The sequence below is a fragment of the Nerophis ophidion genome, linkage group LG13 (assembly GCF_033978795.1).
Source record: "Nerophis ophidion isolate RoL-2023_Sa linkage group LG13, RoL_Noph_v1.0, whole genome shotgun sequence".
Taxonomy (NCBI): domain Eukaryota; kingdom Metazoa; phylum Chordata; class Actinopteri; order Syngnathiformes; family Syngnathidae; genus Nerophis; species Nerophis ophidion.
The window spans coordinates 28,398,210-28,416,223 of NC_084623.1; the positions used below are offsets into that span (position 1 = coordinate 28,398,210).

The following is an 18,014-nucleotide window of genomic DNA, read 5'->3' on the forward strand; positions in this document are numbered from 1 at the left end:
GCAAACTGCCATGCACCGTTAAGGACCCTGTCGAGAGTAGAGAGCTTGTCCACAGTTCCACGACCAGGACAAAAACCACATGGCTTCTCCTGAATCCGATGTTTGATTATCCGGCATAGCCTCACCTCCAGTACACCTGAATAGACCTTACCGGGAAGGCTGAGGACTGTGATCCCACGATTCTTTGAACACAGTTCCCCTTCCTAAAAAAAGGAACAACCACCCTTGTCTGCCAATCATGAGGTACTGCCCCAGATGTATACGCAATGAGGCTTCAAACAATATCACTGTAAAACAAAGCTAAGATGGTGAATCTTGAACTTTATAAAGTTTGATACGCTTTATTAGAAATTACACGATACGGAGAACAACTTTTCCTCCCTTCAATTGCCAGAAACAGATTACCCGAATATAAGAGCATTAATGCATACAATAGAAAATCTACAAGGTGCTATCAATAATCTACAATCACATGTAGAAAATATACAACAAAACTAGAGAGGGAGAATGGGAATTGTGATACAAAAAAGTTAAAAGAAAAAATCAAGATTCTCAGCAAGGACAAAACAGCAGTAAAACAGGAGCTAAAGATGATTTTAAAGGAGAATGCATAACTGCGACAATAGTAGAGAACATCGGTGTTCTGGAGAATATCAAATAGGAGATGGCAGCATTGTGCCAACAGTTATATGCCAGGCAGTAAGATAACATTATTCTGGGGAATATCAGGGGCATTCATAGAGCAACACAAAACATTGCTGAACAGGAAAATGATGAATTGGAAACATTTTACAACATAGATCATATTAGTCTAGAATTAGAGAATTATATAAATCCGGATACACATTTATTTATTAAACTATATATATAGAACACCCAAGTTAAGCATTGGAACGTTTGAGAACAGGATTAAAGCAATTTTTACGGGAATTAGTAGTACAAAAGTAAATTTATTTTTTGGAAACTTCTTCAGTGACCTCTTGAACCCAAAAAAAGCAGGACTATTGATGACTTCATAAACACAATGTCAAGCATGACTTTATGTCCTAAAATCACAAAGCCAAGCAGAATTGCAGGCCACTATACCACACGTATTGATAATGTTTTTTTCCAATGATTTTACCAGTGATTTTTGGATGTAAACCTTTGACAATGCATTAAGATGCTTTTGGCTAGACTCCAGAAGCTGAGGGGGCTTTGTCTTTCTCTCCCATGTTGATCTTGCTTTGCAATTTTTTTGTCGTGGTCGACGCGTCGGAAACAGGAGTGGGAGTGGTTTTGTCCCACCGCTCTCCAGTCGACCAGAGGCTCCATCCTTGTGCCTTTTTCGAGAAATTATGATGTGGGGAATAGAGATCTACTGGCCATTATTCTTGCACTACAGACGTAGATGCACTGGTTGTAGGCAACTGCAACCCCATTACTGGTTTTCACTGAACCTAGCGTACATCAGTACTCCTCAATGACTTAACTTCCATCAGTAACGTTAGTCTTTATTCCTCACCTGCTATAACTTCTTCATCATATAGACCTGATATGCAGTTTGACATTCTCTGGAATGTCGAACTGGATTATGTCTCCAAGATCCCCAGTCCTACCACAGAGGAAGGCATGCCAGAGACCATCATTCTTGTGGCCCAGGTGGTGGGAACCATCCAGTGGTAGGTGAAGAAAAGGGTATCCGACGCAGACAATAACTCTCAGGTGCCAGATAACTTGTCTCTCAGATAAACTGTTTGTTCTAGCTGAGCTGAGATCCAAGGTCCTTCTGTGGGGACACGCACACACCCATCCCAGGGTGAGGTGCACACTGTTCTACCTTGCTCAGCTTTTGGTGGCTTTCTAAAAGCACCAACGTCCAAGAGTTTGTTTCCGCCTTTTGTTGGTGCCAGAAAGAAGATGTCACACAGCCTGCCAGCAGGCTTGCTGCGTATGCTTCCCGTTCCTCCACGTCCTTGGTCGTACATTATCCTGGATTTAATCACAGGCCTCACAGGCGTGTAATCCTCAACGTGGTCACTCAGTTTTTGAAGATGGCCCACTTCATCACCCTACCTAAGTTACCGTCATCCCTGGAGACAGCGCAGCTACTTGTGAGGCTTACGTTTTTTTCGTAATCATTGCATTTTCTTGGAATTGGTCTTTGACATGGGGCCACAATTGGTGTCCCAGTTCTGGAAGACTTTCTGCAAAGTATTGGGAGCTACTAAGAGCCTCTTGTTGGAATAGCATCCTCAGTTAAACGGCCAGACGGAGCAGGCAATTCAAGACCTGGAAGCTGCCTTCCTCTGCATATGTCACCAACAACCTTCTTCCTGGTCCTCCCACCTGCTCTGGGAGGTATATGCACGTAACTTCCTTATCTGCTCGGCCACAGATATATTCCCATTCAAGTCTGCCTGCGGTTATCAGCTTCCTTTGTTTATTTCCCAGAAATTAGACATATCTGTGCCGTCAATCCACTTTCACATTCACCAGGACGCCTTATCACGGACTGCTTCCCGCTACTGCATGCTGGCTGATTGCCACAGGATCCCAGCACCGGCGAAGCAATGGGGACAGGAGGTATGGCTCTGCTCCCTAAAACTTACCGTTGGCTTGTACCTCCAGGAAGCTGACTCAAAGATTTTTCTGACCTGTTAAGATCGACAGGCTCATCAACCGTCCGTTAAGCTTCAACAACCGCCTGATCAACCATCATTCAGTATTCCACGTTTCTTGCCTCAAGCCAGTCTATGCCAGCCCACTTTGTCCTCTGTTTGTGCTGCCTTCTCTTCGTTGCATAATCGATGGCTGGACAGCTTACATGGTGAAGGCCATTTTAAACTCCATTAAAAATCAGTGATGGGCAGTAACAAGCTACATTAATCTAAGCTATGTAGCTTAACTACATTTTCCAGTAGCTTGGCAGTAGCTTAGCTACATTTTAACTAGTACTTTTTTCTGTGGTTTAGCTTCTTTTAGACCAATGTAGCTAGGTAGTTTACATCAAAACTACAGGCTACAAAGAAAAAAATTGGCTACGAATCCAGGCTAAAAAAAATATGAAGAAAACACAATGACTTAAATGAATGACAACATCCACAATACAGACTGGTCAATCAGATGCAAGATAAGGTGAATCATTGAAACTAGTAAGCAAAATCATAACAGTCACGCTTCCATGTCACGTCACGACGAGGGAGTCAAAGACAGAGGGATGTTTTAGGCTGACAACAAAAGATAAAAACATACTTGAAAATGGGGTTCTCTCACGCAGATATTTTATCTTTAGTAAAGAAGATGACTTGCAGGAAAACCACAATAACTGGCCATTATTGGATCCATTTATACACTCTCAATTACATTAACATTTATATTATACATGTGAGCCCATAGATAGAAATGCAGTTCAATGTAATTTTATTTTAGCAAACTACTTTTGCCATGTAGATTATAGTGTAGCTTGCAATTCTCCTGTAGTTTATCTACCTTTAATTGAGAATAACTTGTGGCTTAGCCTACTACATTTTTCAAGTAGCTTACTGGTAAAAAAAAATGTAACTGATGCATATACAAAATGTTTTAATATTTTTATGAGGCTTTTTGTTAAACGTCTTCCATGGAAACAACTTAGTAATAATCAGGAGAAGAACAATTTACCATAAATGACAAAATCTCTGAAAAATGCTGGTAAAAAGAAAAATACATTAAAGAGAACCTTCGTAATACAAAGATCTACAGAGGCAAAAAATAAGTACAAAACGTTTAAGAAAAAGCTAATCCTCATACTGTGAACATGTACAGTAGAAAATATGTTACAGTCAATTATTTTGACAGAAACAAAAAACATGAGAGCAACATCGAGCATCTTAAATTCCATCATCAAAAATGGTGCTCAAAAGGATTACCCTCAGTACTTGTCAGACAGAAATGTAAAAAATTACAATTGAAACGCAGTCGTTGAAAACTTAATAACTACTTAGAAAATATTGGATGAAATCTGCAGGACATGTGTTTGCTATTGTTTCCTTTCCAGCGCTTTTATTTTTGGTACTGTTTCATGTTTGCGTCACTACTCTTGCCTGAGCGCTTTTTTCCACACCTGTCCCTGATTGGCAATCCGAGCACACCTATTTCAGACTGCCAATCAGGCTGTTTTATACAAACGTACATCCGCCTACCCTTCACACAAGGCTCAATCCTTGTTTCTTCTTGAAATGGTTTTTCGTGTGCATTACTCCTACTTTGTTTTTTGACATTAAATTCACATTTACCTGGGCTACACCTGCTGTCAGTGCATCTTGGAATTCCAGACTGACAGAACCTTACAGTTTTGTTACTTCCACAATTTTCAAAATTACTGAAAACAATATTTAACTGTAGAAATCATTGTTAAGCCACTATCTCTATCCTCTAACAATAATTGATTAGAAAATCCAGATCCAAATCCCCCCGAATGGATTGGTAGATAGATAATTAGATTGATAGTTACAATCAGTGTAGTTTTCTCTAGTATAATCAAACACCAATAATGTGACCAACCAGATCATGTGACCTAAGTGATCTGGAGTTCCTGGATGAAGAGTTCCACCAAAGTCTGCAGTGGATGAAGGATAACGACATCGAGGACATGCTGGACCTGACCTTCACTGTCAACGAGGAGGTCTTTGGACAGGTCATTAGGTCACACACTCATGGACATTAATAATTATATTTTACCATTAGTATGTATGGTGTGTCTGCAGATCACAGAGCGAGAGCTCAAGCCGGGTGGGGCGAGTATTCCTGTGTCGGAGAAGAACAAGAAGGAGTACATCGAGTGTATGGTCAAGTGGCGCATTGAGAGGGGCGTGGCTCAGCAGACTGAGAGTCTGGTTCGGGGCTTCTATGAGGTACTGGTCATCATAGTCACAGTACATCTCCTTCTTGTCATATAATATTAAATCACTGATACTGTACACAAATCATACCACAGATGTCACACAATTTCAGGCTTGCATGTGATATAATGTCTGAACGCCACATTCTCAGACTCAAGCACAAGTTGTGCAAACGAGCATTTTCGAACAGGAAGTCAAGTCAAAAAGTGAAAATGTTGTCTACAGGCTGGGTTCTCGATCAAATCATAAATATAAAAAGAGTTGAACGGTGTGCGCAACAGTTTGGTAGACACTGTGTTGACTGTGGGAGCCTGAGTTAGGGCTAACAGTGGAACACACACTTGAATTTGTGTTTATGTTCACTGAGTATCTGTTACCGCTTGTTCATAATGCGTCAGATAGAGCATCTCCAACCATGTCACTCATTCTCCACTGCTGTGTTTAAACCCACTGTCCTACAGCATAGGGAAGAGAGGTTGATCGGTGGCATCAGCGCTCGAAAGCAGGTAGAAAAAGGATCTGAACATTGTGCAATAAATTTGACAGAAGCAGCTTGTGTCAAGCTGGCACCTGCGTTTTTGCCCAAACAGACAAGTCCACCATTAGCTATATCGCAACGCAGCAGCAGCAAAGCTGTCGCCGAATGTAAGCAAACAGCCCATGATCTTATGTGCGACGCAATGAGAACTCCAAAGTTTTCGAGAAACGGAAGCAAGGAAGCTTTATGGAACACAATTTGAGCTTTTTGGCGAATAAAGTAGGCTGGACTGAGGTGGCAAGGGATTTGCAGTTGGCTTTATCACTGATGGAGGAAGCCGAATGCTATTTGCTCCTGTTGAACCCAGAAGAGAGACTTGATTACAGTGCGCTGGTGGTTGCACTGCATAGGCGTTTTGGGGACTACAGAAATGTTTTGCGCTGTAAGTCCAAGCACTGTGACTGGCAGCCGAGTGAGTCGTCCCACTGCCTTGCTCATGGGATCGAAAGGTTGGTGTCTCCGCTGTCGTATTTTTCGCTTCATAATGCGCCAGATATTTTCAATGGGAGACAGGACTGGACTGCAGGCGGGCCAGGAAAGTACCCGAACTCTTTTTTTACAAAGCCACGCTGTTGAAACACGTGCTATATGTGGCTTGGCATTGTCTTGTTGAAATAAGCAGGGGCGTCCATGAAAAAGACGGCGCTTAGATGGCAGCATATGTTGTTCCAAAACCTGTATGTACCTTTCAGCATTAATGGTGCCTTCACAGATGTGTAAGTTACCCATGCCTTGGGCACTAATGCACCCCCATACCATCACAGATGCTGGCTTTTGAACTTTGCATCGATAACAGTCTGGATGGTTCGCTTCCCCTTTGGTCCGGATGACACAATGTCAAATATTTGCAAAACCAATTTGGAAATGTGGAATCGTCAGACCACAGAACACTTTTCCACTTTGCATCAATCCATCTTAGATGATATCGGGCCCAGGGAAGCCCACTGCGTTTCTGGATGTTGTTGATAAATGGCTTTTGCTTTGCATAGTAGAGCTTTAACTTGCACTTACAGATGTAGCGACGAACTGTATTTAGTGACAGTGGTTTTCTGAAGTGTTCCTGAGCCCATGTGGTGATATCCTTTAGAGATTGATGTCGTTTTTTGATACAGTGCCGTCTGAGGGATCGAAGGTCACGGTCATTTAATGTTGGTTTCCGGCCATGCCGCTTACGTAGACTGATTTCTCCAGATTCTCGGAACCTTTTGATGATATTATGGACCGTAAATGTTGAAATCCCTAAATTTCTTGCAATTGCACTTTGAGAAACGTTCTTCTTAAACTGTTTGACTATTTGCTCATGCAGTTGTGGACAAAGGGGTGTACTTCGCCCCATGCTTTCTTGTGAAAGACTGAGCATTTTTTGGGAAGCTGTTTTTATACCCAATCATGGCACCCAGTGTTTGATGAGCATTCTTCAACTTTATCAGTATTTATTGCCACCTTTCCCAACTTCTTTGTCACATGTTGCTGGCATCAAATTCTTTGAAGTTCATAATTATTTGCAAAAAAACATTTTTTTCAGTTTTTACATCAAATATGTTGTCTTTGTAGCATATTCAATTGAATATGGGTTGAAAAGGTTTTGAAAATAATTTTATTCCGTTTATATTTACATCTAACACAATTTCCCAACTCACATGGAAACAGGGTTTGTAAATAAAACTTTGTTTTTGAACCAGTTATTATCTGCTATGCATCTTGGGTTCCTGCCATACACTGCCTAACAGAGAGAACCAACAGGCAGGGAACCCGCCGAGGCAGAAAGATGGCAAAAGGCCTTAAGAAGCACATGGGCAGATGTTGACATATCATATTGAGCCCATCCAAGACCTCACAAGCATGGTGCACAAGCTATCAGCTAAACTCGAGGAAAAGGCATCCCAGGTAGCTGTATTTGCTGCTGAAAGGGACTTTTTTCATGTTACGTTGCTCTCAAGGCCTGTTCTGTCACTCTCACATCAATCAATCAATGTTTACTTATATAGCCCTATATCAGTAGTGTCTCAAAGGGCTGCACAAACCACAACACAAACCACTATGACAGCTTCGGTAGGCCCACATAAGGGCAAGGAAAACTCACACCCAGTGGGACGTCGGTGACAATGATGACCCAGTGGGACGTCTGTCACAATGATGACTATGAGAACTTTGGAGAGGACGAAAGCAATGGATGTCGAGCGGGTCTAACTTGATACTGTGAAAGTTCAATCCATAATGGATCCAACACAGCCGTGAGAGTCCAGTCCAAAGCGGATCCAACACAGCAGCGAGAGTCCCGTTCACAGCGGAGCCAGCAGGAAACCATCCCAAGCGGAGGCGGATCAGCAGCGCAGGGATGTCCCAAGCCGATACACAGGCGAGCTGTCCATCCTGGGTCCCGACTCTGGACGAGCGGTTCATCCTGGGTCCCGACTCTGGACAGGCAGTACGTCATCCATGGCCACCGGATCGGACCGGACCCCCTCCACAAGGGAGAGTGGGACATAAGAGAAAAAGAAAAGGAACGGCAGATCAAATAGTCTAAAAACGGGAGTCTATTTAAAGGCTAGGGTATACAAATGAGTTTTAAGGTGAGACTTAAATGCTTCTACTGAACCACATGTTTGACATGAACCCATGATACCTTCCCCCGAGATGTTCCGGGGTAAATTTTGGTAAATGTAACTGCTTTATTCACCAATGTCAATTAGTGTTTGACCTGGAGCCTTCAACCCACAGCTCTGACCGACCTTGTGCGGCCTACCTGGTGAGCCTCCTGGCAGGTAGCGCTACAGCATGGGCGGTGGCCATCTTTGCCAATCATCCTTAGGTTCAGGACAGAGAGGCCAAAGACAGACTCACTCGGCTCAAACAAGACAGGGAGTCTGTGACCGAACATGCCATCACATTATGGATCCTGACAGCTGAGAGTGGATGGGGTGAGCATGCTCTGTGCTCTATATTACTAGGGCAGGGGTCTGCAAGCCATTTTGACCCGTTTCACAAATTAAAGGAAACAATGGAAGCCACAAAGCTCTTTTGAAATTTTAAATGAAAGAACACTGTATATAAAGTTTTTTTTTGCTCTGTGCTATGTATAAACAAATTAATATGGGTTACATTTATGAAATCAATTAATGACTACAGAGAAAATTAAATAAAATTTCTGTATGCAACAAAACGTATTTAACTCCAAAAAAGATGTCGGGTTGAAGGTTTAGTGAAATACTTAATGTCTATTTAAGTCCTCCTTGTAGTAATGAAAAAACAAAATGCCAAACTTAAATTATCCACTGGCAGAGAACCACAAATGCCGTCCTCTCTCTCTGTGCTGTCATCCTTTTACTGGCGCCGTGCAGGCAGCTGCCAAACTGAATGATAAAATGTCTATTTGACTGAACAATTAAAAAATGTGAATATATGCAAAATTATAGGAAATTAAAATATGTATCATACTTGGTCAATGTGATTTCTGCTTCTGCACCGCAGCGCACAGCGTCTCCACATCAGGGCTGTATGGCGTCACCTTTATCTTCACACAGGATTGTAAACTCTCATCTGTGAGGCGTGTGCGATGTTTGTTTTTAATAAAGTTCATGTTGGAGATCACACGCTCACATATATATGTGGATCCAAAGATAGACAGGACTCCAAGTGCATACTTTTTCATGTTCACATAAAAGTAGGGGATAGCGTTCCAAGTTTCGGACACAAGTTTGTATGGTTTGGGGAGGTTTTCATTATCACACCATTTGTGATTCTGAGCAAGAATGGCCTTCTGGCGTGAAACATTTTTAACGTCCGCTGTCAGGCGCTTTAACTTGGACACCCACATGTCTTTGTCGGTGTTTCCTCCTGCAGCGCGTCCCTGGATGTGCGCGGTCGTGGGCGTGTCCCAAGGTTTGACAAGCAGAGCGTCCTGGCTGTGACAAGCTGAGCCGCATTAGAGTTATCAAAGAGCCGCATGCGGCTCCGGAGCCGTGGGTTGCAGACCCCTGTACTAGGGGAACACAGGACCTTTAGGGGAAAGGAGAAATGCAGTAAGAATACAAGAGTTGAACTGCACCAAAAGAGGAGAACTGAGAATACAAACAGCTATGTGGCAGCAAGAGGTGATAAGCTGATCAGGCTATACAACTGGACAACCGCCTTCGCGAGCGTTCTCGGGAGAGGGCTGCAGGGCATGGGCTTTCTGCCACCCCAGGGGTTACTGCTGGGGCCTCAACTGCTGGAACTCTAATGAGTGAAACTTCATCACCAAGGGACGTTGACGAGGCTATGCAGCTGGCAGGTAACAGACTCTCACCATCCGAATGTATCGTGGAAAGGCGGGTAAGCTCATTTCTCGTTGCCCCATAAAGCTAAAGCCAAGTCAACCTTCTGACAAGCAAGAACTTGCCTTGGGACATTCTGCGACAGACGTCCCTCTGAAGACACGTCGTGGAAGACTATCCTCAACTCGTTAGCTGCGGGACTTATACGGCCGTCCTTATCTTCTTTTGGTGTTGGATTCTTCTTTGTGAAAAAGAAGGACGGCTTACTCCGCCCTTGTATTGACTATACAGCTTTTAATATAATCACAGTTAAAAATAAGTACTCCATGCCACTTATGGGGACTGTTTTTACGCCACTCCATTCAGCCACAATCTTTTCCACTTTTCATCTGGTTCGCATAAGAGAGGGCGATGAGTGTAAGACCGCGTTTAATACCCCTATGGGTCATTTTGAATACCTAGTGATGCCTTTCGGACTCACCAATGCGCCGGCCACAGTTCAGAGTTTGATCAATGATGTGTATGTTTTGTGTCTGTGTATCTGGATGACACCCTGTTTTTTTGTCATCACGTTCAGAACATATTTAACGTGCGTCTGGTGATGCAATGGCTTTTAAATAATGGGCTATTTTTAAAAGCTGAGAAATGCGCATTTCATTTGGCTTTGGTTACCTTTTTGAGCTATACTATAGAAAATGGACCCTGCCAAAATTCAGGCTTTGGTAGATTGGCCTCGGCCAACTTCTAGGAAACTCCTACAAATTATTTTGGGGTTCATTAATTTTTATAGGTGATTCAATCGTAAATATAGCCACATTGCTGGACCGCTTATGTTGTACCTAAGGTGCTCGACCGGGGTCACTCGTGAAAGCTAGCGTGTCATCCGGGACTTCGGCAATATCTTTTCCTGTTGTCAAAGCGTTTCTGGTGGCCTACCATCGCCAAGGATGCCAAGCAGTTGGTGGTAGCCTGTTGTGTTTTCACCCGAAAAACAAACCCCGTTTCCATCTGAGTTGGGAAATTGTGTTTGATGTAAATATAAACGGAATACAATGATTTGCAAATAATTTTCAACCCATATTCAGTTGAATATTCTACAAAGACAACATATTTTATGTTCAAACTGATAAACCTTTTTTTTTAGCAAATAATCATTAACTTTAGAATTTGATGCCAGCAACACGTGACAAAGAAGTTGGGAAAGGTGGCAATAAATACTGATAAAGTCGAGGAATGTTCATCAAACACTTATTTGGAACATCCCACAGGTGTGCAAGCTAATTGGGAGCAGGGGGGTGCCATGATTGGGTATTAAAAACAACTTCCCAAAAAATGCTCAGTCTTTCACAATAAAGGATGGGGCGAGGTACACCCCTTTGTCCACAACTGCGTGAGCAAATAGTCAAACAGTTTAAGAACATTGTTTCTCAAAGTGTTATTGCAAGAAATATAAGGATTTCAACATCTAAGATCCATAATATCAAAAGATTAGAGAATCTGGGGAAATCAGTCCACGTAAGCGGCATGGCCGGAAACCAACATTGAATGACCATGACCTTCGATCCCTCAGACGGCACTGTATCAAAGACCAACATTAATCTCTAAATGATATCCCCACATGGGTTCAGGAACACTTCAGAAGACAACTGTCACCTAATACAGTTCTTCGCTACATCTGTAAGTGCAAGTTAAAGCTCTACTATGAAAAGCAAAAGCCATTTATCAACAACATCCAAAAACGCCACTGGCTTTTCTGGGCCCGAGATCATCTAAGATGGACTGATGCAAAGTGGAAAAGTGTTCTGTGGTCTGACGAGTCCACATTTCAAATAGTTTTTGGAAATATTCAACATCATGTCATCCGGACCAAAGGGGTAGCGAACCATCCAGACTATTATCGACGCACAGTTGAAAAGCCAGCAGCTGTGATGGTATGGTGGTGCATTAGTGCCCAAGGCATGGGTAACTTACACATCTGTGAAGGCACCATTAATGCTGAAAGGTACATACAGGTTTTGGAACAACATATGCTGCCATTTAAGCACCGTCTTTTTCATGGACGCCCCCGCTTATTTCAGCAAGACAATGCTAAGCCACATTCAGCATGTGTTACAACAGCGTGGCTTCGTAAAAAAAGAGTGCGGGTACTTTCCTGGCCCGCATGCAGTCCAGACCTGTGTCCCATCGAATATGTGTGGCGCATCATGAAACGAAAAATACGACAGCGGAGACCCCGGACTGTTGAACGACTGAAGCTCTACATAAAACAAGAATGGGAAAGAATTCCTCTTTAAAAGCTTCAACAATTAGTTTCCTCAGTTCCCAAACGTTTATTGAATGCACAGTGGTGAACATGCCCTCTCCCAACTACTTTGGCATGTGTTGCAGCCATTAAATTCTAAGTTAATTATTATTTTATTATTTGCAACAAAAAATAAATAAAGTTTATGAGTTTGAACATCAAATTTCTTGTCTTTGTAGTGCATTCAATTGAATATTGGTTGAAAAGGATTTGCAAATCATTGTATTCCGTTTATATTTACATCTAACACAATTTTCCAACGCATATGGAAACAGGGTTTGTAAGTCGTTCCATTAAGTCCCTGCAGGTCTGGTCCGACCTCTCCTCACACCATCGAGACTTTAGTCCCAAATCTCTATGGACATTGTGATTGGAATACCTGTTTCTAATCACTACACTACAGTCTTCAACATTGTGGACTGTTTAGGGTGGGACACATTAGTTAAGCGAACCTTCAGCATTAGAGACTGGTGAGCTACTTATAAGAGTGGTCAGACATCACGACATCCCGATGGATATCGTCCCAGGCAGAGATGGAGAGTGCACTTGGGCAGATGTGCAGTATGGAGAACTGTCTGTAGGGTGTTGGGGCGTCATCCAGTTATCTCGTCAGGGTACCATCCATAGACCAATGGACAATCTGAACAAAATAATCAGGACGGGAAGCTGCCATCAGGTGTAACTGTCATCAGGACCCAGGAAAGTGGGCACAGCAACTTCCTTGGCTTGAGTACGCCCATGACATTCTGGTTAGCTCGGCCACTGGAATGTCACCCTTCTGCGCAGCCTACAGGTTCCAGCCTCCTACCCTCCCGTCATTGGAGAGGAGAGTTGCTGTACCTTTGGTGAAGCAGCATGTTCGACAGGCCCGCAGATCTTGGAACGCACTGCTGAGCGTAACCAGTGGCTAGCCAACCGCCTGGTCAAAAGGTGTGGCTGTCCTCCAAAGACTTACCTCTTGCAGTTTCCTCTAAGAAGCTTCCTCCTCATTTTGTTGATAACTACATTATAGAGCGCATCATTAACCCTGGTGTGGTTAGATTCAAATTGTCTGCTTCGCTCAACCTCCACCCCACTTACCATGTGTCCAAGCTCAAGCCTGTAGAGACCAGCTCCTTAGCCCTTCTGTCGTGCCTCCTCCTCCGCCTAAGCTTATCGACGGCCATCCAATGTTTAATGTGAGTGCTATAATAAACTCGAGGCGACATGGCAGCGGGTTTCTTATTTGGTCCATTAGGCCTAAAGATCGCGCCAGGATTTCGACAAAGCTCATTCTTAAGCCCTCTCTTATTTAAGTTTTTCTCACCAAATTTCCAGATAAGCCAGGTGGGCCACCATATTGACTACCAGGTGGCAGTTGTGTTGTGTTTTGAGAATTTTGTTTAGGTCTTTCTTTCTTTTCTATGTATTGCTTGGCAGTTGAGTTGTTTACCCCCATTGTTCTGTTAACCTATACCCTGCTTTTCAGATTGCTGTGAAGCTGACATGGGAGTGGAGCCAGGAGACACACCTGTGGAGAATTTAGCAATAAGGCCTTAAGCCTTGCTGCAGTGAGCTGGACTGTGGTTCTTTTTTCCCTGAATTAGTCATCTATTTACACCCGGAAACCTTGCTTATCGCATTCTATTTTCTCCAGTTCTCCTGGCTCCTTGCTCTTGGCCGTGCAAGTTTCTGTTTGTTGTCCTGATTCATTTGTAGGTACAATTTGTGTTGTGCTGTTGTGCTTTGTTGTATGTTGTTACTTTGTCCTGGTCTTCTGCCATGCATTTTGTTGTTACTTTTTTGGAATACTTTTTCAAGAATTTTTGCTTTGTCTTTTGTTCTAGTATTACAGGGTGTTACATGACTCCGTTAGCAGTCAACAAAGCGCGTACCCTGAGGCGGCGCACATCATGGGCCGGGGACTTAAATCATCCAGAATTGAATACTGTGTCCCTAAAGTTCCCTAGTTGTACATTAATGTACAACTAGGGGAAAAAACACTCATGACAAGGCATACTCTAATATCAAGAGTAGCTACAGGGCTAAACCACTACCACACTTGGGCCAGACCGACCACCTGTCAGTGTTGTTAATCCCAGCACACACCCCTCAGGAAAAGTGCTGCCCGACAATTAAAACTGTTAAAATCTGGCCTGAGGGCACCTCTCAACAGTTCCAAGATTGCTTTGAAAGGACAAACTGGGGCATCTGTGAACAGCAGGACCTGGAGGACTACTCTTTATCTGTGCTGAGCTATATCAAGTTCTGCACGGATATTGCTATGACCGAGAAGCACATCCGGGTCCATCCAAACCAAAAGCCCTGGATGACTGGTGAGGTCAGGACCCTGCTAAAGGAAAGGAACAAGGCTCTCAGGTGCCAACAGATCTCCGGAGGATGCTATCACAACAGCCCTCCACACTGCTCTGAGCCACCAAGAGCAGCAGGGGAGCAATGCAAGGCTACTCTTTGTTGATTTTAGCTCTGCCTTCAATTCCATCCTTTCCCACAGACTGGTGCACAAACTGACAGGGCTGGGACTGTCTTCCTCCATCTTCCACTGGATCCTGGACTTCCTGATAAATCGCTCTCAGAGGGTGAAAGTAGGCTCCGACCTCTCAGCCTCCATCAGCATCAGCACAGGCTCCCCTCAGGGCTGTGTCTACATCCTCTACACTCATGACTTAACCCCAGCTCATGCCAGCAATACCACTATTAAATTTGCAGACGACACCACAGTTGTGGGACTCATTTCTGGGCTGGATGAGTCTGCCTACAGAAATGAAGTGGAGCAGCTGACTGGGTGGTGCGGGCAAAACAACTTGGTCCTTAACAACACCAAGATAAAGGAACAGATAGTGTATTTCCAGAAGTACAAAAACGATAAACATCCAATCCCTGTACATCAATGGGGACTATGTGGAAAGGGTCTCTAACTTCAGGTTCCTGGGGATCCAGATCGAGGAAGACCTGTCGTGGAATATGAACACCTCAGTGACCATCAAAAAGGCACAGCAGAGACTTTACTTTCTGAGACTCCTCAAAAAGAACCACTTGTCACAAAAACTGCTTGTGTCCTATCGCTTAATAGAGAGTGTGCTGACATACTGCATGTGTGCATGGTATGCCAGCTGCATAGCGGCAGAGAGAAATGCACTTCAGGGGGTCAGAACAACTGACATTAAAGGCCTACTGAAATGAGATTTTCTTATTTAAGCGGGGATAGCAGGTCCATTTTATGTGTCGTACTTGATCAATTCGCGATTAGCCATATTTTTGCTGAAAGGACTTAGTAGAGAACATCCACGATAAAGTTCGCAACTTTCGGTGCTAGCAGAAAAGCCCTGCCTCTACCGGAAGTCGCAGACGATGACTTCACATGTTGATGGCTGCTCACATCTTCACATTGTTTTTAATCGGAGCCTCCAACAAAAACAGCTATTCGGACTGAGAAAACACCAATTTCCCCATTAATTTGAGCGAGGATGAAATATTTGTGTTTGAGGATATTGATAGCGACGGACTAGAGAGAGAAAAAAAAAAAAAACGTGATTGCATTGGGAGGGATTCAGATGTTTTTAGACACATTTACTAAGATAATTCTGGGAAATCCCTTATCTTTCTATTGTGTTGCTAGTGTTTCAGTGAGTTAAATAGTACCTGATAGTTCGAGGGGTGTGTCCACGGGTGTGTTGATGCGCAGTGTCTCAGGGAAGTTGACGGCAGCTGTATGGACGGCACAAGCTCAGCTGATCTCCGGTAAGAAGCGACTTTTTACCACAATTTTCTCATTGAAACCTGCTGGTTGACATTCGGTTGGGATCCATGTTCGCTTTGATCCATAGTAAAGTTTCAACTCCGTGAATTTTAAACAAGGAATCACTGTGTGTTTGTGTGGCTAAAGGCTAAAGCTTCCCAATTCCATCTTTCTACTTTGACTTCTCCAATATAAATTGAACAAATTGCAAAAGATTCAGCAACACAGATGTCCAAAATACTGTGTAATTATGCGGTTAAAGCAGATGACTTTTAGCTGTGTGTGTGCGCAGCACTCATTTTTCCTAACAGCCCGTGACGTTAAGTGTACACGTCATCATTACGCAATGTTTTTAAGAAAAAACTCCCGGGAAATTTAAAATTGCATTTTAGTAAACTAAAAAGGCCGTATATTAAATGTAAATATTTCATCATTGATATATAAACTATCAGACTGCGTGGTGGGTAGTAGTGGGTTTCAGTAGGCCTTTAAGATCACTGGCTACTCCCTCCCCTCCCTAGATAAACTGTACAGTGCCAGCTGCCTCAAAAAGGCCCCAAAAAATCATAAGGGACCCCTTTCTCCAAGGACATAACTGATTGTCGAGCCTAGGTATATAAAATGATCTACTACTTCTAAAGGGACACCATTCCTCTTGATAACAGGATTTGAAGCACCTTGAACCCTAACATTGGTTTTCTGCAGGCTAACTGTAAGTCCAAACTGTTCACAAGCATTTGCAAAACAGTCAATTAGACGTAATGCTTTTTTGGTGTGTTGGAAACAAGAGCAGCATCGTCTCCAAAAAGCATCTCTCGGATTAACACTGACCTCCTTTTGGTTTTTGCACGTAATCTTGCCAGATTCAACAATTTGTCGTCAGACTGTGTGTAGATAGACACCCTCTATGGATGTGTCAAAGGCATAGGACAGGAGTACAGAGAAGAATATTCCAAAAAGAGTTGGTGCTAAGACGCAGCCCTGCTTAACATCACTGTTGATAGAGAAGGTGTTATGTTTTAACTAAGGGAGATGACGACAGACTAACACCAGGTGGCAGTTATGTACAGAGATTTCTTATATATATAGTAAATATATATATATATATATATATATATATATATATATATATATATATATATATATATATATATTTATATATATATATATGTGTATATGTATATATATATATATATATATATATATATATATATATATATATGTGTATATGTATATATATATATAATAAGAACACAAAACAATACTAACAATAAACCAAGGACATGAAGTGTGACAAAAACTCAAGTGTGTATGGTGTAAAACTATGTGTGTAGATTAGCTAGAGTGTTTTACCAAAGTGTTGGAGGTGCGTGTTGAGAGACGCGATGCAGGCATGGTAGTCCATGTATGGAAGCGAGGAGTCGAAGTACGAAGGAGGCAGTCAGAGTCCAGAGGGAGATCCAGGGAAAAGGGTGAGACGCACAGCTCACCTTAGAGACAACGGTGGGTACTGCGGAGGGGAAACAAGAAAACACACTGAGAACATGAAGGGGCAGAACACAGGGAGAGCAGGATCGCAAAAAGCAGCATGACAGCTTACTGAAAGTAATTTGAGAACAAAGTTCCCGCGCCGATTCCTTGGTCCACTGGTACCCTTATACAGCCTCACATCATAGAGTCACAGGTGTGGACTGCGGCCAGCTGCGGCGGAGAGTGGGCGTTGTCCACTTGATGAGCGCCGGGGCGTGTCCAGGGGCGCTGTCAGCGGGCCCTCTTGGTGGAACCGCAGCGGAGGAAGATGCAGACCGCATGTGCCACAACAGAAGGAGTTCGAACAAGATCCATCATACAAGACTGTCCCCTTAATGTTGGTATAGAAAGAGATAAACATGCTGAGTAGTTTTGGAGGACATCCAATCTTTTGTAAACGCTTGAATAGGCCCTTCCTGCTGACAAAATCAAAAGCCTTAGTTAGATAAATGAACATCATGTAAAGAGGTTGACTTTGTTCTTTACGCTTCTCCTGAATCTGCCTGACTAAAAATATCATGTCAGTCATCGATCTTCCAGCCCTGAAACCACATTGGGATTCAGGATAGATATTATCTGCAAGTGTCTGTAGCCTGTTTAAGATTATGCGTGCATAAACCTTTCCAACGATGTTCAAGAGAGAAATTCCTCTATGGCTATTGCAGTCACATCAGTCCCCTTTATTCTTATAAAGTGTAACAATAAAGGCGTCACGCATATCCTGAGGTACTCCTTCTTCCTCCCAGCATAGACACAGTAATTCGTGCAGCGGTTTAAGTAGGGCAGG

General features: G+C 43.0%; 1 protein-coding gene across 4 annotated transcripts in view; it reads left to right on the top strand.

Moving 5' to 3' along the window:
- hecw2a (HECT, C2 and WW domain containing E3 ubiquitin protein ligase 2a) overlaps positions 1 to 18,014 on the top strand; it is a 263,018-nt gene that overhangs the window by 166,961 nt on the left and 78,043 nt on the right. For 3 of the 4 annotated variants that reach the window (XM_061918718.1, XM_061918721.1, XM_061918720.1), the window contains 2 exons: positions 4,528 to 4,657; positions 4,728 to 4,874. In XM_061918718.1, the coding sequence (XP_061774702.1) occupies positions 4,528 to 4,657; positions 4,728 to 4,874 (277 nt within the window). The remainder of the gene's footprint in view (positions 1 to 4,527; positions 4,658 to 4,727; positions 4,875 to 18,014) is intronic. The other variant, XM_061918719.1, reaches the window with a different exon arrangement.